The sequence below is a fragment of the Pagrus pagrus genome, assembly GCF_965226575.1.
Source record: "Pagrus pagrus genome assembly, chromosome: 15".
Lineage (NCBI taxonomy): Eukaryota > Metazoa > Chordata > Actinopteri > Spariformes > Sparidae > Pagrus > Pagrus pagrus.
The window spans coordinates 24,574,183-24,592,989 of NC_140199.1; the positions used below are offsets into that span (position 1 = coordinate 24,574,183).

The 18,807-nt window shown below is 40.3% G+C and overlaps 3 protein-coding genes across 7 annotated transcripts; all 3 read right to left on the reverse strand.

Annotated features, from left to right (window-relative positions):
• Window positions 1-1,230: 1,230 nt before the first annotated feature.
• LOC311270047 (cone cGMP-specific 3',5'-cyclic phosphodiesterase subunit alpha'-like) lies at window positions 1,231-9,339 on the reverse strand. The gene is made up of 22 exons (XM_084374672.1): window positions 7,352-9,339; window positions 6,888-7,040; window positions 6,392-6,481; window positions 6,115-6,255; window positions 5,875-5,949; window positions 5,725-5,789; window positions 5,552-5,618; window positions 5,386-5,433; window positions 5,137-5,286; window positions 4,777-4,920; window positions 4,627-4,692; window positions 4,398-4,544; window positions 4,009-4,116; window positions 3,808-3,917; window positions 3,627-3,714; window positions 3,410-3,510; window positions 3,181-3,288; window positions 3,009-3,072; window positions 2,848-2,922; window positions 2,664-2,747; window positions 2,415-2,565; window positions 1,231-2,317 (listed from the first exon to the last, which is right to left on the reverse strand). Exons 1-22 carry the CDS (start codon window positions 7,817-7,819, stop codon window positions 2,280-2,282), a joined length of 2,541 nt encoding a protein of 846 aa, XP_084230798.1. The 5' UTR covers window positions 7,820-9,339; the 3' UTR covers window positions 1,231-2,279.
• Window positions 9,340-9,353: 14 nt separating this feature from the next.
• Window positions 9,354-13,727, reverse strand: LOC311270049 (free fatty acid receptor 4-like). Its single transcript, XM_084374678.1, has 3 exons — window positions 11,146-13,727; window positions 10,915-11,046; window positions 9,354-9,741 (listed from the first exon to the last, which is right to left on the reverse strand). Exons 1-3 carry the CDS (start codon window positions 11,683-11,685, stop codon window positions 9,355-9,357), a joined length of 1,059 nt encoding a protein of 352 aa, XP_084230804.1. The 5' UTR covers window positions 11,686-13,727; the 3' UTR covers window position 9,354.
• A 94-nt stretch (window positions 13,728-13,821) lies between these two features.
• On the reverse strand, window positions 13,822-18,794 carry LOC311270048 (centrosomal protein of 55 kDa-like). Of its 5 annotated transcripts, none has more exons than XM_084374673.1 (10): window positions 18,708-18,794; window positions 17,536-17,703; window positions 17,269-17,373; window positions 16,438-16,503; window positions 16,041-16,194; window positions 15,645-15,771; window positions 15,437-15,545; window positions 15,194-15,265; window positions 14,983-15,105; window positions 13,822-14,113 (listed from the first exon to the last, which is right to left on the reverse strand). In XM_084374673.1, the coding sequence occupies exons 2-10, from the start codon at window positions 17,692-17,694 to the stop codon at window positions 13,922-13,924; spliced, it is 1,107 nt and encodes a 368-aa protein (XP_084230799.1). In that variant the 5' UTR covers window positions 17,695-17,703; window positions 18,708-18,794; the 3' UTR covers window positions 13,822-13,921. The 5 variants fall into 5 exon arrangements, with proteins under 5 accessions (XP_084230799.1, XP_084230803.1, XP_084230800.1 ...); XM_084374677.1 differs by lacking the exon at window positions 18,708-18,794 and adding an exon at window positions 18,560-18,656; XM_084374674.1 differs by lacking the exon at window positions 18,708-18,794 and adding an exon at window positions 18,284-18,388.
• Window positions 18,795-18,807: the final 13 nt, after the last annotated feature.

Consider the following 18,807-nt stretch of genomic DNA (forward strand, 5'->3'; position numbering starts at 1 on the left):
AATTCATATTTGTACAACTCTACTAGTCTCCTATTCATATCGTGGTACATAGAGGTGGCCAGCCTCCTGCTCCTCCTGTCTTCTTCCACCAGTGAAAGCTGCACATTAAGAGAAGATACTTGTTTGCTCTTTGACCTCTGGACCAACATGCTGTCTTAAGGAGTCCTACGAGTCCACGAAGCTGGCTTACCTTCTATGACGTGACTGAGGGGGGTTTGTAACTGAGATGCCCTCTGGTTCCTGTATGAACTATAACGTTTGCCTGCCACCTGTTAGTCTCCTGCCAGAGCCAATCATATCCAGGGGGATGATCACTCAGAGCAGTGACACAAGAAAACACATCTTACGTTGCAGGTGTTGTGGCACAGTAATCTACCGTCACTGCAGAGCAATGCTTTGAATGATTTTTTCTAGTAGCAAAAGAGCTGAAAGTAAGTTAAGGTTAATCTCCCTTTAAAACATAAAAAGAGAGCATTTTCAGATTTAGATTTTTACAGTGAGAGTAAGAAGGAGCAGGGAGGCTGTGATACCTTTAGCCTGGATGAGTCCTTCTGCAGATATTCTCATGTGACGCACCAGAACAATCCCACCTCCCAGCTGAGGTCAAACGACATGTCAACAGTCAAAGGTCGGACCACTTGACTGTGTTGCTTAAGCAGCCAGCAAACCAACAGAAAGACAGAAAGATGTGCATATTTGTAAACTGCAGACTATAAAGGGCGATTTTATATATTTTCTCCTTCATGTACTCTTTATAAACTGTGATATTAAGTCAGTGCACACATTGACTAATAACATGCATATTCCTCTTGCTCATAAAGTAATACATTTATATTTGATTAATATTAAAAGTCTATAGACAGAAACCAGTTCCAAGTCTATAACACAAATCACCTGTAAGCTTGTTAGAAGCGGATTACAAGGTGATGTTTTGGTCAGTCTTGCTCTCCTTAACCCCTCTTGAGCCTGATGTAAGTACTGAACATAGCAGACACTGAGGCATGCTGATCGCTAATGAACTCAATGAAACTGCAAGTCAACATACGGGAACTCTTTCTACTCAATAATCAACATGCTGTAGCTAATATACTGTATATACTGTATGAATTGCATCCATACTGCAGCTGAGATGAAGCACAAAATTCTTAACTTGTGTAAACGCAACTATTCTTGTTCTGGACTTGAGGAAAAACTAAAATGCACTTTAAATGCACAAAATGGACATTAAAATAGAGTCTGATGAAAATAGACTTTATTGAAATCGTACATTTCTTATACATAATTTATACATGATGCTATTGCACATATAAACGTGTATTTAATGCTATACATGCATGACAGAGTCACATTTCCTTGCAAATGTTGCAATCGCTGAGATTCAAAGTTCTTATGCTGAAAAGCAAACAATTTGCATCCAAAAAGAAAACACAATAAAATCCGACATTGTTCTGCTATGTGCTACCCATGTCACAAGCTCTGTTCTCCAAATGTCAGCTTTCAGAAATCACAACACATCATCAAACAATGCCATATCTCTGACACATGGTGAATTTGACTCTGCGTGCCGCACAGTGTTTCCACATGACACCTTCCTGTGTCCTGTGTGCCACATGTTCTCTGGACACGCTGACTTATGAACAGCACATTACTTTATGTAAGCAGGGGACTTAAAAAGGAAAGCCTCAGGGCTAGAGGTGGCTTATTACTAAATCCAATTCAGGCAAATCTTCTTACATCTCTCACCCATTTGCCAGGGACATATGTTTGAATTTTTTAAAACACTACATGCAATTAAAAAGTAATTATTATTTTGCTTTGAGCTGTTTTTCAACAAAGTAAGAGTATTTTATTACCGTATTTATATATATAAAAAAAAAACAACTCAGATACAACAGCTCAAACTGTATTTGCAGACTAATATTTCTACTCACATCATGTCCAAAGTCAAAGAGAGTGAGCTAAATATCCTTACATTATATTCAGTATAAATATTCATAATAAAATACAAATATGTACTCTTCTCAATGATTCCAACAGTTCTTTTAGTATATCCAAGACTAATGTTAAATCAATGTTTACATAGCATCACATACAAACTGTATGTTCTTGAGACCGGTGCTGATTACATTTCTGTAGAAGAGGACATAAACATTAAAGTTTATAAAAATAATAATCATTTAGTGTTTTTTCATCTGTGAACACGTGCTCGTGCACATACACACACTGTACAAATACACATGCAGACAAACATTCAGAAACGCTTCGGCGGTCCTGGAGGTCTAGCAGACAACACACGTCTTTGACTTCCCTTCTCCAGCTGTTGAAGGAACAAATGAGAAAGACAGTAAGACATGGGTGCCAGCACGAACACAGAATGAGCAGAAGGGACTTGATTTCAAGGTGTTTGCACTCACGTTGTGCGTCTCCACCTTCCAGCTTCTTCTTCTCGTCTTCGATGGCCTTCAACTTGGCCTCGTGGACATCAGCGAGAGCTCTCCACTCTCCCCTGTTGATGTTCAGCCCGTCGAACATGGGGGCGATCTCTGTGTGGAAACGAGAGAACTCCTGCAAACAGACATGAGAACATTTATTTTAAAAAATATATACATCGAGATCATATAGATTTGTATCCATAAACAATTATTATTGTTCTTTGTATCTACCTTGTACACAAAGGAGCACACGAAGTCGATGAAACCACACTGCATCTTAGGCAGCTCTTCCGCATGATTTCTGTCCATCATTGGCTAAAGTAGAAGAAGCAGGAGATGATGAGTACTGTTATGGATTTATGACAACATACACAGTGCAGGCAACATACAAAAAAACATAGCTTAAAGCACTTACAATGGGCTGCTGATCAAGAACGGTCCTTTCCAGGTCTCCCTGCTCCCAAAATTCTGCTGCCACCATCAGAGCGACCTAGAACCACAAGAAAGCCATAAGACAATGACAACAACTGTCTGATTGATGCTCTGTAATCATGTCACAAGAAGACGGGAACACACCTTGCTCTGAACCTCCCATGGCTTTGTAATGGCTGACAGGTCACAAGCTGTCATCATCATTGCCCTGAGGAAAATACCATTGAGGAATATTTTTGAATGAACTTCAGGCAATCTAGAAAAATGGTCAAGTGAAACAAGTGTGGCTACTTTACACAACAAACTATGCATTTACATGATAATTTCCTTCCTGGTTGCGTTGTTGGAGACGTAGCTGGTCTTCTCCTTCTCGTCCGCAATCCCCTCCATAGCCTCCACAATCTTTTGAAACATTGTTCTCTTCCTGAAAGACGAGAAAGCTGTCAGATCTTTTATAAAGTCATCGAAAATCATTGATAGGCAGAATAAGGCAAGTGTTAAGTCTTAATCTTAAATGTGAGACACACTCTTCTGACATTCCTTACTTGAAGTACAGGGCGAGATCAGTGGCAATAATGCAAACTTCAAACAGATGCTGCACCGTCTCAAACTGACGCTTCTGGAGGTTTTGGAAGATATTCAGGTTCTGTGAACAACAGCAGAAGAAAGAAGTTAGACAGCACAGCATAAAAAAACATTTGCACATTTTAACTATTTCTTCCACAACAATATACATGTAAATATTAACATATGAGCACCCACCTCATTCTCCATCAGTGTCTTACTGTACTCAAGATGATGTCGCTCCATAATTGAGGAGCTGTGCAGTTTTGCCAGTGGAGATAAACTCCTACAAGAGTCCACAAGAGTTGGAGCAAATAAGTTAAAATTTTCAGCATGCCACTTTCAATTTCTCACTGTAAACGACTCACAAAAATCTTACTTTGTCTGGTAGAGATTGTTGGTCCCCCTGTGGTCAATATCATGGCAGAATCCAGCAGCAACCATGGCGAAGGCCTCGAGATCAGAGTAATACTTCTTCAGTTTACCTGTCTGTTGCAGAGCAAAGAGGACAACCCTGTGTTATGGCGAGCAGTAGAGGAGGTCTTAAAAAATATATATTCAGATGAGAAATCAGACTTACAAGCAGCAGAGTGAACATGGTTTGTCCAACATTGAAGCCGTGCCTCCAGTTGTGATAGGTGATGTCACGGTATCCCCTGTGAACGGTGTACATCCATCGTGTCAGGATCTAAACCACAGAAGTCAAGATAACAAAAACAAAGACAAAACAGAGGTGCAATGAGTCAAAGATTAGACTCAGATCACATAAACATATTTTAGAGTTATAGCAACTCATCTCAGCCAGAGACAGCCTAAGAAAAATACACAAACAGCAATAATAGCTTAATTTAAGTGCCAATTCAGTTTGACCTCACTCAAAAATGTTACCTCTCTGCACTCAAAATGCAGAGATGTGGGTGTGTTGAGTGTTTCAGAGATGGTTTTGCTGCGGTATACTGTATACTGTACCTCAGCTGGGACTTTGAACTTCTCCACCACCCCCAGCTCAAAGAAGCAGCGGATACCACACTTGACGAGTTCAACCTCTGACAAGGGGAAGTCGCTGAAGCGGAACTCGAGGAGCTCCACTGACTTGGCTTCAGGGATGTTGGCTCTCTGCGCATCAGAAACACATCGCTAACAGTCAGCATACAATCCTAAACAGCCTGAGTTTATGACGACGCGTCGCAGTGCTTACCAACAGTTTGTACATCTCCTTCTGGTCACAGTCCTCTGGCGCAGAGCCAAACTTCTCTTGAGTGTTCTGTGTGGGGAAATAAAAGAAAGTTAAACCTGTTTTTTTTTCATCTGGCTGAAGTGATATCAGTCAACTGAGGCAGCAGCTTACCAGGATGGTCTGCACGTCGTTCAGTGTGGCCGTCGTCTGGTACATGAGCATTTCCTGGGAGATTTCTTTACCCCACTCTGTCCTGTTCAGTTTGTCGTATGTGTCGCTGCACAGGGTGGACCAGCCGAGGAACTGGGTTAGAGCCTAGTGACACGGACAAATACAAAACAACATTTAACTCCAAATATATTTTGCACTATTACCAAATTCTTCCATACAAGCTATATTTTATAAGAATATTTAAATGAATATAAATTCCAATAAAGTACCATTGGAGGTTATTATTACAGTATTAGAAAAATGTATTGTAGAGAGGCTAAAACAGTCAACAAAAAATGAGCTAAAGATGTTTTTCCATACTTCTGTGATCTGTTCATCGTTCTCGTCGAAGGGGTAGCCATCGGCCCTGTTGAAGAAAGTGGCAACACCAACAATTTCCTCCTTTTTGTTGACGATAGGGAGGGAGAGCACATTCTTAATCTTCCATCCAGTCTCGTCCACTGCTTCTTTCTGCCAAACGAATCAAAGAGAACAGTCAGATTATTTTAGCGAACTAAACTGTGAAAGTGAATATAACTGAATGAGAGTCGTCAGTGAGGAATGTCTCACCTGGAATGCAAAGTAGTCGTCTGCCGCAGCGTTCATCATGTTGCAGATCTAGGAGAAGCAAAACCTTTATTATGTGTGTGTTTGGAGATCAGCAGATAAGTGACACCGATTATTTAACTACTGTTGAGTTTGCTTAAAAAATGAACGCAACAAAAGTGGAACTTACAAATCCATTCTCTGCTACATATGAGGGGAGTCCGCTGACCAGAGCCCAGTGGTCGGCAGGGGGGCCGCTGTGAGTTCAGAGAGGATGAGTAACTGCGGACTGGCAGTTTAAAAATGCAAATAAAGCTGTATCATCAGGCTAGATGCTGTGCGACAGTACATCACCATACTTACGGGATAACTTTGATCTCCTCTTTGCCTTCCAGCAAATAGTCAATAATCTTGTAGAAGCTGATTTCCTGAAAGTTTTAAACATAAAATAGCGTTTTTACATATTTTTAAAAACATGAAAATTGGTGGATGAGAATATTTTGTTGGACTTACTCTGCCATCAGGTGTCTTGGGGCCTTTGTATGGCTCCTGTTCTCCTAGTTTGATTGGCCACTCATCGAAGAATTCCTGGTTAAGAAAAATCCAAAATCATGTTTCTATATATCGAATTATCAATTAAAATAAATATGAAAGCACTGCAGTGTATGCAGCTGCAGATATAATCGCAGTGAAATGAAATTGTTGGCATGGAAAGTAAGAGATGAATCTTTTTTCAGACTTTCCTCTACACACCTTTTCTTTGGTCATATCCAGGAGTCCCACAGAGTATCTCTCGCACTTGATATATGTCCTCACTGTGTACAAGGCTTTGTGAAACTGCCTCTCAATATCAGTCAACTCCTCAAAAACTTTGCTGGCTGACCACAGCAACACCTACAACACGTAAGAAAAAAACACATTTTATGACTTTCACGGGCAATTTTGTTTCTTGTGTCGTTCATTTATTATTTTTGGTGCAAAAATCAGTTAAATATTTTTCTTGGACATGGATTTATTACTGTGTGTTTACCTGGCTTCTCCTGGACTCGACATCCCACATGTAAGCAGTGTGGGCTTGGAGAAGGATCACAGTAGCAAAGTTCACATATTTATTGAAGAGCTGTAATGAAAGAGCAAAAGCTTCATGAATCACGTTCGTATGTTTAGCGGATTTAAGCCACTCTCTCTGACAAATCTTAACTTGGATGACCTCGAGAGTCACAAGTAGGCCATGACACAAGACAAGAAAAATGTCTGCGCTTCTTCTTCCTAAAAGGATTATAAGTTGAGCTTTCAAAACAGTGACCCAAGCCTCTAAATATACCGGTCCGAGACAGGAAGCTGGCGGGCTAAAATTGGCAATTTTACCTCGCAGGTCAAGATATGTCAAGCTCCCTGTACTGGATTTGTCTGTCTACTACAAGTGGCACAACCCTGCAGCCCAACTGAGTGCAGTTTCTGTGAGTCAACACTACACACCAGTATAAAAGACCTTGTTATCAAAAATGAATCTTCTGCCCACTCACCTCCTGATCACTCTTTGAGAATTCAGTGGCGCCTTGTTTGTTGAGCGCCATGATGACACCGATGGGTTCTTTTCCACTCATAATGGCAGCAGTGATCATGCATTTGGTGGTGTATTTGGTCTGTTTATCCACAAAGTCACTGAAATGAGTGTCCTGAAAATAATGAGAGTGGTTAAAGGCTGTGCACCAATATACAGACTGCAAGATGAATGATTGAGATGAGTTTTTCCATGCATGCTTTTACGTTACAATTGACTTAGGAATCAACATGAGAAAAGATTGTAGCTACACAGCTCCAGTGCTGAACTTAGGTTCTTTAGGTTTTAATAAGACAGAGTTCAAAGATTATGCAACTGCATGTTTTCTCAGATGCTCTCATCTGTAATCAGCCTGGTTTGTTCCACAAAGCATGTTAATTCATGTCTCAATGTTCAGTTCAGTTATTAGTTTTATCATTAGCTCACCTTCTTAACATCAGCAATGTTCTGAGGCTTCTTCGTGTGCGCGGTCCATCCAACAAGTCCCATGTCGGTGGGAAAAACAATCTCTACATTTGGGTTGACTATATTTTTGTCATATGTAGAATTGTGTGTCACATCGAAGAGAATCGAGGACAGCTCGGGCGTTCCATTACGAGACCTGAAGCCCCAGTAGCTGCAGCGGTCAGCCTGGATCAGCAGAGCAATCCTCTGGAGAACTTTGTGCAGGGCTTTCTCCATCGGGTTGGTGCCTTGCATCTCCTTTATGAGCTCAAACATGAACTCAGCCTCCTGGATGGCGGTGACATCCTTGTAAGAGGCCGGGTCTTTCACCTGCACCTGGTTGCCGAAGGCAGCAGTAATCACATCAGCCTTGACTTTCTTTTCGTAGTACTCCTTAGCAACCTGTGGGTTGTTGTCAAGGAACTTCTCTACAGTTTCTTTGTCTGCCATGTTGTCCGAGTTTGGATGAGCGATGCCTTCTGTAGCTGCACAAAGTTGCTCCTCTCAGAGTAGTGCAGCTGGATGGATGAAGAGCAGAGTGGTAAAGATGGCCTCCAGAGGATATGCCAGTGCAGACCCTACTGAGACATTTCCCAACTCCTCTGTGGACACACGACTGAAGCTGAAGCTCCAACCTTTCCCCACGGCAACAGCAGGTAGTGAGTGGCTTACTGGGTAAGGGGATCCTAGGGGAAACTAATTACTGTGACGTTAGAATCATAAAGCCCCTTAGCTTTCTTAACTTGTAAATCCAGCAACTTGTCATTTTAGCCAATCCCATCACAGGTGATAACTCAGTTATGGCACCCGCAGCATGACCTGCTCAGTAGCAGAGGGCAGGGAAGACTGACATTATATCTCGGAGTTTCCTCAATAACATACTGAGATCTTCTTTGACTCATCTTTCTGTAAACACCCTGTGTATACTAATAGTCAGAATACTGTTGTCTCATCTTAACAAGTGTCAAACATTGTGGCGGAAAGAGTTGTGCGATTTTAAGAGGATAAGGATAATACCATAACAATAATACCAGGCAAAGAAGGTCAGGGGAGTCGTTGACCGCCTGATAAAAGCTGTGTTTAAGGTTCTTATGATGTCTGAGAGGCTATGTATGAGAGACAGTGATTAATGTAATGATATAGTGACTTCTCGCAAGCTCAAATAAATGCACCACCAATGGTAAATTCAGAAGAAATACTGACAATCAGCAGTAGTTTGGTCAAATTCATTGACAGGCACTCCTCCAGAAAGAAATTAGTGCATTTATGTTCCAAGCCTGGCTTTCCTGCGCCACTCCTGCAGATAGAGGCTACATTTAACCATTTACAGGATTAAGTGGGATTGTTGACTTATGCTTAAAGTTTAATTACTCGTGTTGGCAGGGAAACTGCTGATTGTTAGTATGATCTCATTATGAGACAACAATATCTACTTCTCAGCTAGATGACATGAAGATATGGCGTCAGTGAAAAAATACAAAAAAAAAATGGTTATATAAATGTTGTGTTTTTTTCACAATACAAACATTTATGTAAGTCTGATTAATTAATGAATTAGTTTCTGACGACTTCTGACATTTTAAGAATCAAAACACTTTCTATATTACAATTTAACAGAACAGATTGTTATAAAATAGCTCGGTATTATTACAGCCAATAATAATCTGTGCTGTACTGTAACACCACATTTATTATTTGTCATTATGGGATAAGATACATGTTTGTAGCATGAAAACAAACTGCAGTAACTTGCAAAATAGCTTAGATAGATTCATTGTAAATTTAATGAATTCAAGAGTGTTTGAACTTTCTGAGATTTAGAAAAGTAGAAAGAATTGCACCAGCTCAGGAGTGCAGCGAGCATGCCAAGATTGTGTCTTACATGAGATGTGTACTGTACACTGTTGATCAAACGTCACCAGAGGTACAGACAACATGCTAAATGTAAGTTTGACACCTGTATTTGATGAAACGTGTTTAGACAATCATGGATGTATCCCTTGTATTTGACCATTGCCACAAGGTCCTTTTCTCAGTGGTGCTACCTCAGAGCCACAGCAGAGCCTGCGCCAGCCGTTCTTGAACTGGCAGACTGAGTAGAGGATAGGATTGAGGGCTGAGTTTGCCAGCGTGAACGTTACCACCCAGAAGAACATGGTAGAAGAGACATCTAGGTGACTCAGGAAGTTTCTAGCCAGGATGATGAAGGTGATGATGAAAATAGGGCTCCACATGATTAAGAAAGAGAGCACAAGAACCAGAAGTGTTCGGAAGAGCTTCATGTCCTGACGGGAGACGTGGTACACGAGGGAGTCTCCGACTGAGGGCTGCTTGTCTCGGGGTCGGAGCCTTCGCCTACAATTTTTAGCAATCTGAAATACAAATAAAATAATGTTAGATAATACTGCTATTCTGTACTTTGTGACACTGCATATGGATTTACACATGGTGCATGATGTCCTTTGTGTTTGTCACCAGTGTTTCTCAAACAAAGTCAAATCGATTTCTGTCTTCATTTTTTGTATCGCGTTATCATATCAATGTCCTCATTGGTAGAACCGGTTGTGCAATGCTATATTGACAATTGATTGTGCAAAGCTCTGAACCCTCTGAATCAATGTCTGCTTGAATAATTGACCAAGCACACACATCTCTGACAGAGAAATGACTAATATTCACAGATGGTACAAAGAGAAATGTCAATATATGCGTGAATGAGTTATTGTTGAATAAATAATGCACGTTTCTTACACAATCGTATAACTCAAGGGGAAAAGATTACATGAAAGGAAGAAATGTGTACAAAACCAAAGTGGGACCAAAATGATGAGAAGCAAATATTTCAGTCACCAGTCTACATCAGTGAGCCTGAGGGGCTGAAATGTTGAATATCTTTCTTTCAGTTTCCAAGTTTTAAAGGATAAGGCTGGTAATATTCTGTGTTTTTTCTTATTGTCAGATTGTTCCATAAAAACACCGAACCAACAAGTGTTTCAGTGTTTTCACTCATGCATTACTACCCCGACATTTTCCAGACATCACCAGGAGAAGCTAAATGTATGAACGCAAATGTCTAGCTCAGTTGGCATGAACTTTATCCTGCCAGCTTCCTATCACAGTGAGCTACTCACTCGCTGGCATTGCACCTAGTGTAGCTGCTTCATACTCTTTTCTGCTTGCCTGTATCTTGCTTTCCACTCTTTCATTGATATTATGTAAATACTCACTAGCAGCTGAAAAAAGTCCCTGACAAACGCAATTTACTCCTGTTTGAGTAATGTTTGTTAAAGGCTAAATATTTTATGGAAATTATTTATATTTGTGACCAACTTTTAAAGATTTATGTCTTCAGTAGGAATAAATGACTTCTGGACTGAAGGCCAGACAGGGCAGGAAACGCATTGTGAGACTAAAAGATCATCCTTTAAAAATGTGCCTGCGATCCACTAATCCTAAATACACTCAAACCATCCTCCAAAACTCCTTTCCTCCATCCTCCTTTACTTCCTGACATCTTTGCCCATCAAATCGATCAATAAACCCACCTGTAATATTTTGCTGTAACTGACCACAATTATTAATCCAGGCAGGAGGAAGCACAGGGCAGTGAAGGCGACATTCCACACAATCTCTCCGGTCGCGTCCGGCCACCTGAGAGTGCAAATGTGTACACGTTCCTGTAGATAAGACAACAACAACAACAAAAATTAATACAAATACATATACATTAATTTCGGGACACTGAGCTTTCATTTTACCAATGAATGCATCTGTACCTGCTCAGGGAAATCCACTTCCATCACAGTGAAGTACAGACTGACGGGTAAGCAGGTGAGAGCAGAAAAGGCCCAGATGAAGAAGAGGGTGACTGTCACCATCTTGGGGTTTAAAGTGGGCAGAGTCTGCAGCCGAAGGATAGCCTGGACCCTCTCCACACTGATGGAGGCCAGGGTAGTGATGGTGACACAACCGCTCATACAGATGACATAGAGCACAGTGTGACAGGCCGTATACCCGAGCGTCCAGGACACAGTCCACCGCACTGCCACAATCAGAGGGATCATGCTGACGAACAGCAGGTCGGCCACAAACAAGTTGAGGGTCAGGATGGTTTTGTTGGCCAGCAGCCTGCGTTCCCAGGTTACCAGGGCTGCGGCTCCCGCATTTGCTGCCACGGACACCAGGAAGACAGCCGTGATAGCCAGGGTCTCGACAATAGTGGTGGCAACATGATGTGAGCGGTGCAGCTCAGAGAAGAAGGAAAAATAAGTGAAGTTTCTTAAATGGAGAAAGTGAGTGCGAGGGTCAATATCCATGAAGGCAGAAAAAGGTGAACTAGATCAGAGATGCTAACTGATTTCACACCACACAAGTGAATGGGGAAAATGAACTGATAAGGCACAAAATGATGAAAGAGAAGGGGAGGAGGAGGGACGGCGGGTGGTGACGAGCCTTTATGATGCTGTTTGCTCCAGCTGATAAACAAACACTACAAAATGTCCTCTGTGCTTTTGTCTTCCACTGTGTAGTTAAACATTTTATTCTGCTCTACTTCAATGTCTCTTTTCTCTTGCAATCCCTCTTTCATAACCATTTTAGTGATGTTTTTTGATTATTACCACTGCACTGATGAGTATGCAGCATTTTTCTGCAGTAGATATTTAAGATTGTGCTACTTTTAATAACTTTTAATTAATATTGAAGTAAAGTGTACAGCAATGTGTCACACTGTTTACGATTATCTCAGGTTTGGAGCATCATTACCTTGTGAGAATCCTGCATCTCCAAAAAGTCAACAGTTCATGAGTTCAGAGAAACAGCCTGTTTTCAGCAAATGTATTTTCCAGCTAATCCAAAAGGGTTTTAAAATAGTTAATTAAACTTAAGAAGTAGGAGAGGAAGGAGGACAGGTATGAAAAATTGTAATCTGACAAGTAATGATTAATGAAGGATGTTACACAAGTTCAATAGTACAATATTTGCCACTGAGATGTTGTGGAGTAGAAGTACAAAGTTGCATTAAATGGAAATAATCAAGTAACGTAGGGCTGTGCTATATGGTTCAAATATCATGTTGCGATTACTTTGACAGATATTGTGATTGCGATATGATTCACGATCAGTGGAGGGATAATTTTTGCATCAAAATGTTCAATTTCACTGAAAGAAATATTAAAATCATGATGACGTGACATCTGTTGGCGTTTTCTTACATCTAGAGAACAGGGTTTTTAGGGCCAGTACATCTCTGCCACACTACAGTACATTTTGCATTCATCAAATAATTGCATCTTATTGCGATTTGGATATCGTATTTAGTCATATTGCGATTTTGATTATTTTGCAATGAATTATGTAACCCTAAAGTAGTAAGTAACTCAAATTTGTTCTTAAGTACATAATTTGAGGAATGGGAAGAGCTCTAAATACAATTAATACTCACTACAGTTTGTTGTGATCTTGGATTGACCTGACTTCCCCGTGGGTTAATCTAGTTCTAATCTTCAATCAATCCAACTGTTTAATACTGTGTTAATTGCAAATTCACTGAGCTCTAATTAGTTTGACACCACTTTATTTACGTTAAGAATTAGATTACAGTGTTTACTTCCAGGTGATCTACATTAGTAAGATAGTAACTAATCAGTGGCTAAAAATAGGCTTTTCAACTCATGCAAACCCTACAGGGATAGGTTTAAAATGTTTTGTAAGAGTAAAGATTTACCTTCACCTATAACTTGTTTAAATATTTGTTTTAGCTAAAATTAGCTAAGACACATACTTATTGCTCTGAAAGGATTTCTGGTCATGTCTGGTGTTGATAATCTACTGTACAAGGCCACAGGAGAAACAGCCTCTTGGCTCTATGTCTGCCTCTCAGACAGGCTTAGCTCATATTCCAACTTTCCATGAAGACGTTTCCCTATGATAAGTTCCTGAAAGGCACAGCAAGTTACATGTGTCTAAACAATGTGGACATCTTTTTCTGAAGCCTTTAAACTAGGTTAACCCTTTGTGTCACGTTCCCTTTCAAAGCCCACAGCCAACGCACAGACCTCTGACTCTCCATATTGTCGGCTAGCAATACTAATCCATGTCCCTAAATAGTGCAGGAAAGGGATTAACTTACACAAGCTGTTATGAGCTATTCATCTGGTTTGAACAGCGTCAGACCTGGGAGAGGTCAAGGGCCTATGGAACTGAAAATACAGGGAACCACCAAAGACAGTAGAATATAAAATGTCAAAGCAATTTATTCAATACTTGTCAGGTTATTTCACTAAAAAACAAATTACCTGAGGGTGGCGCTAGAGGTAAAGTCAGACAATCACTAAAGTCAGTACGATTAGTGTGGGAAATAAAATGTAACTTTTGACAGAGAAAGGAAGCATTTTAGAGCTAAACAAAACTTTGTGGGTGCATTTTCATTAAATATTCATAACCGCAACCTCAACAATGCAACACCATTGTTTATTAACTTCTACCTCTGGCTACACAATATAGGTGAAATCCGTATCACAGAAGATACAGAACTCAACAAGGTGGCTCAGCTTAGTCGAGACAGGTTTCTAGGTGGCTCATGAGTTCTCTGTAGTGATCTGCAGGGTACTCGGCCTGGCAGCTGGGACACTCCAGGAAGCTTTCATTCAGCCCGCTGCAGTGAGAGGAGGATGTCTGCCTATCTCTGGGGGGCATGGAGGGCGGCTGTGCCTCTTCACCTGAGCTGGGATTCTGCTGATCTCTCTAAAACAAATTAAGTCAACCATCAATTATGGTTAATAAGAATCTCAGTGATGAAATCAGCTTCTTAAGTAGAGTTTTTTTTATAATGGTTCTATTTTAAACCAAGATCACTAAAAGCTGCACTAATAAATATTCTTATATTCAATTATAGATCAGATCGCTACGACCGTGATTCCCAAAAAGTTGGGACACTGTGTCAAACAGACATAATAACAGAATTCAATCATTTCCAAACAAACTGTTTGTAAAACAACCGTTTTTATGAAGTGCTCCTGAGCTATGTAGTAATATCCTTTAAACAATCATGTGTTTAGTAGTGATTTTACATTCGTACAACTGAGCCTTTCGAGGATGCCCCTTTCATACACACTCATGATACCATCATCTGTTACCAGTTAACCTGTTTACCAGTGGAATATTCCAAACAGGTGTTTTTTTGATTATTAAACAACTTTTGTTATCTCTGTCCCAACTTCAAATTCAAAATAAGCATATATTTATAAAAATCAACTAAATTGATGAGGTAAAACATTCAATATATTGTGTTTGTACTGATTTATTTGGATTATATGTCAGAATTGATTAGCTAGTTATCATTTTCTGTTTTATTTATGTTTTAACACAGCGTCCCAACTTTTTTGTTACAGGGGTTGGGTATGTAGTGTCAATGCAACTTACGCCTATCAAAGTAGTTTCCAAGTTAAAAGTAACAAATATTGGAATTTATGATACTATGTCAATGTTGTGTTTTTAGGTCCCTACGATGCCCGCAAGTGCACAAAAAGCAGTTCAGCAGCTTTCAGGCTCATCACTGATGAAGTTTGGATCTACTAACTACTAATCTAGTCCTTTGCACTATTCATGCCAACCTTTGGCTGCCTTGTTGCACCGTCTTTATTCTTTTGCAGCAGCTTCAGGACTCTGACCATCTGCTTCTTCAAATATGAACAGTTCTGCCTCTCATCCTCAAGATCTTGTGAATAAAACTGGACCTAAAATTTTAAAAGTTCGCATTACAATGAAGAATCTAATATAGCAGAGGTGTGAGGTGAGGTGATACAAAGTGAGCTTCTGTCATACCTGTCGCTGCAGGTCTTTAATATCTTCCCAGTCTGCATGGTGACGATCTAACATTAATTGCATTAATTGTTCCTGAGAAGAGAGAATTATTTTTTTTATAATTCTGTCTTGACAATAAGTCTTGTATTTTTCCTACTTACTGGATGAATAGTGAAGATGAAGATGTACATGCAGCTCAAAGTTCGCCGACTTAGGCTTCTCATCATCCAGTCTGCGTTGAAGGTCTTTGTCCTCATCACTCACCATTTCTTCCTCACAGTTTTGGTGATCTTCTGCTGCACCTTCACTGCTCATTTTTTCAGCCTGCAGCTGCTGCTTGAGCTCCTCCACCTCCCTCTCCATTTCCATGAACCTACACATCAACTGCTCTGTCATGTAGCTGGCAACCAGTCTAACCTTCTCCAACTGAGCAGGACAATATTATTTAGTTTGTTTTTAGTAGCACACATACCTTTGTGGGGTCATAAACAGGTTTTGGTTGGTCGTGTCATTCTTTTCCCTGACCACCCCCAGGTGGTCGTTGGCTTTCTGTAGGAGTTGTTCAAAGCGCTCCTGCAGCTGGTTCATTCGCTCCTTCTCTGTAATGAGAGAAGATGAAAATGAAAAGTTCAAAAAGGAGGATTTTGCAGGTTAACATTTACAATCAAAGATGTTAGATACAATCACATGCACCATGTAGTAATATAAATTAAAAAAATTATTCTGAAAGTACATTGCAAGCCCCGGATTCTGTGATAGTGGGCTACTTCAGGACAATCTCGAGATCTTAAAAACCTTGTTGTGACAGTCTGTTGCCCCTTGTTGCCCCAGTGGTGAGTGCCCACTGCCCACTGTCCCTCTGGCTCACCATCTGAATAGTCCTCATTGTGCTGCCGCTGTGAGCGGGCCTGATTGGCTTCGTTCAGCTGCTTCTCAAGCCATAAAATTCTGGCCAGAATTGCCCTCACATAGGCCTCTCTCTGCTGGTCATATTCCAGCCACTGCTTGTTCTTCTCCAAGGCCTCGGGGGATTGAATAAAAGAATGAGAAGCACATAACCGAGAAGACAGAAAGAGAGTGTTGTGCCAGGGGGATGGCTCTGAAGCAAAAACACTCAGCAAGACATGTATACTGTACACAGACACACATCCTCTCTTAGAGACAAAAGCACACACAGACTTAAAAGTTAGGAGTAAAAAAAAACACAGAGGTGGATTTTAGATGAAAAATACAAACAGCTATGCAGCAAACCACAAAGCACTTACATCACTGAAGTGATTTTGCAGCTCTCTTATATTGTTAGATGAGGCCCCTTCATCTGAAGTGGGGTCCTATTTGAAGACAGGAACATACAGTCCAGCTTTACACATACATGAAAGAACAACCCAATTTACCCAACTGCTTTGATAAAAGAAACTCCATTATGACATGTGATAACAAGGCCAAAAACACAGATGATTCAGAGCATCAAATGATCTACTGTTATGATGTCTACATAATCCAGAATGTCACTGTGATGGTATGCTCTGTATGAGGAAGTGTGTTTTCATGGACAATACTCCTCCTCTAGATCGAAGACTGATAATAAAAAGCAACTGCTGCCATCTAGTGGTGTAAAAGTGGTAAGAGGTGAGGGGGCTTGGCAAATCAAATGATACCAGAATTCCTTTTATTGTGCCAGTGCCTTTTCTACAATGACATGTCAAAATGTCCACTGTGAATATGGCCTTTTATGTGCTACCAATCTGCACCCAAGGCTGAGCAAAACATCAGTTTATACTTTTAAGCATATAACACTGTAAAGATTTTATTGGAAGTGCCAAATATGGTTAATTGTAACAGCCACTTTTATCAGAAAAAGTAACATTTGTTGTAATGTCCAGCACTAAAACATTGTGTGTTATGTTTGAGCATCAGAAGAATGAACTCCAGCTTAAAAAAGCATACAGTTTGTGTTTGAAGTTGTACTATACCTTCTTCCCTTCAACTTTGTTCTTGAGATATCGACACCTAGTTGAGATGCTCACAAGCTTGTTCTTGATTTCTTTAATCTCTCTGGCATAACTTGATATGCTGTCCTTTCTCCTCATACTCACTTCATCTGTCGGCTTCTCTTCTTCATCACTCAGCTGCTCTGATGGCAAAGCAGTCTTCTCCTCTTTGGCCGTCAGCCGCCTAACAGATTCAAGAGAGAGGAAGCGCTGCGAAAAGACAGAGAAAAAAGTCGTTTCACTAATGCTCCACTACTGTAAAAATGATACCCTGAATAAAAAGGGAAAACACAACATTACGTGGAGCTAAGTGGTATAGTTCAATTTTGTTTGATAGTTAACAGATAAACAGGATTGTTTGATAAAGTTTACCTCTACTAGCTTATTGTGTTCTGCATGCTGACGAGACATCTCAGCCAGGATCTTCCTCAGGTAGGCATTCTCCTTCCTCAGACTGCTGAAAACCACAGTATGCTGCGAGATGAGCTTTTTAGTGAGGAACCCCTTTGGCCTATAATTGGAGGACGCCATCTCAATAACCTGTTGACAAATATAACAAGAGATGAACACAAGAAACAATATATTTTGGGGTTGTCAAAATATATGATTTCAAAAATAAACATTCAGAATGGATCCAAGTTTATTTTCTTTCAGCTGTTGCCATCAGCAAATGCAGAATGGTAAACACTGAACTGGACCAAAGCTTTGCTTCTAAGCAATTCAGAAGAGAAAAAAGCCCTTTTTGTAATTGCATTTATGATTTCATGCAGTGCAAATCAATAACTCTGCTATAATCTTACCCTGGTAATAGTGAGTTGCTGTTTCTCTGCCAGAGAGGTGCTGACTCAAAACTCTATGGTATCTTGTTGAATTATGTGCTCAAAAAACATCTAAGTACCTTTCCAGGAAAACTGTGCAAACTCAATCTGCTGATGAAGATCATGTAATATGAGTGAAAGCTCCAATAGACCTAGAAGTGTCAATTCTGGCAACAGCACATGACGTGATTGATCGTCAGTATTTCTTGAATTACTCAAATACTAAATACGTTTTTTACATTTTCCATCTATCAGTAATGTTAACAACAGCTAACATCACCTTATATTACGTCGACACTCACCTGCTTAATAGGGGCTGTGTATAAACTGGATATTGGACGCTGAACCTCGTTAGCTTATTACTAGTTTAGCTAAAAAGCCGCTAATGCTAGTTTAGCTAGCTAACGTCAACTTATCCATCACAAACAGCTAGGGTTAAGCTATTTCATACTTGGTAGCTGGTCTTGTTAGCCAATAACATCCACGAAGGGAAGATAACACCACATAACGTTACCTTCGTTACCATTAGGTAGTTACCGTTAGCTTTAATAAAAACAGTTAGCATAAAATGGTGTTACCTGCCATACAGCGCTGATAAAGTACGAAGTCACCACTGCTACTATAGTAAAACCTGACCTTCCATGTCGGAATAAACGTGAAATTAACTTTAGAAGTGTTTCCTAAAGTATCCTGCCATAACAAATAATTGTATTTAACTAGCATTACCTTAGTAGAGAGGGGCGACAGACGGATAGCTAAACTGTGAGTGTCGTGGTGCGTTCAGATCCGCGCCTAAATTCGTACTTCCAACGTAGCATATTTGCAG

Bases quoted from the DNA above. Each gene is read 5' to 3' on its own strand.
- LOC311270047 (XM_084374672.1), bottom strand. From the start codon at position 7,819: ATGGCAGACAAAGAAACTGTAGAGAAGTTCCTTGACAACAACCCACAG. The intron at 5,619-5,724 runs GTAAGTATGGTG...CTGAACTCACAG, and splicing joins GAGGAGATCAAAGTTATCCC to CGGCCCCCCTGCCGACCACT. The intron at 3,511-3,626 runs GTGGGTGCTCAT...TGTTGTTCACAG, and splicing joins AGACACTGATGGAGAATGAG to AACCTGAATATCTTCCAAAA.
- LOC311270048 (XM_084374673.1), bottom strand. From the start codon at position 17,694: ATGGCGTCCTCCAATTATAGGCCAAAGGGGTTCCTCACTAAAAAGCTC. The intron at 17,374-17,535 runs GTAAACTTTATC...GTCTTTTCGCAG, and splicing joins AACACAATAAGCTAGTAGAG to CGCTTCCTCTCTCTTGAATC. The intron at 15,266-15,436 runs GTGAGTGATGAG...CTCTCTTCTCAG, and splicing joins AAAACTGTGAGGAAGAAATG to GAACAATTAATGCAATTAAT.
- LOC311270049 (XM_084374678.1), bottom strand. From the start codon at position 11,685: ATGGATATTGACCCTCGCACTCACTTTCTCCATTTAAGAAACTTCACT. The intron at 11,047-11,145 runs GTACAGATGCAT...TCTTATCTACAG, and splicing joins AAGTGGATTTCCCTGAGCAG to GAACGTGTACACATTTGCAC. The intron at 9,742-10,914 runs GTGGGTTTATTG...TTTGTATTTCAG, and splicing joins GTTACAGCAAAATATTACAG to ATTGCTAAAAATTGTAGGCG.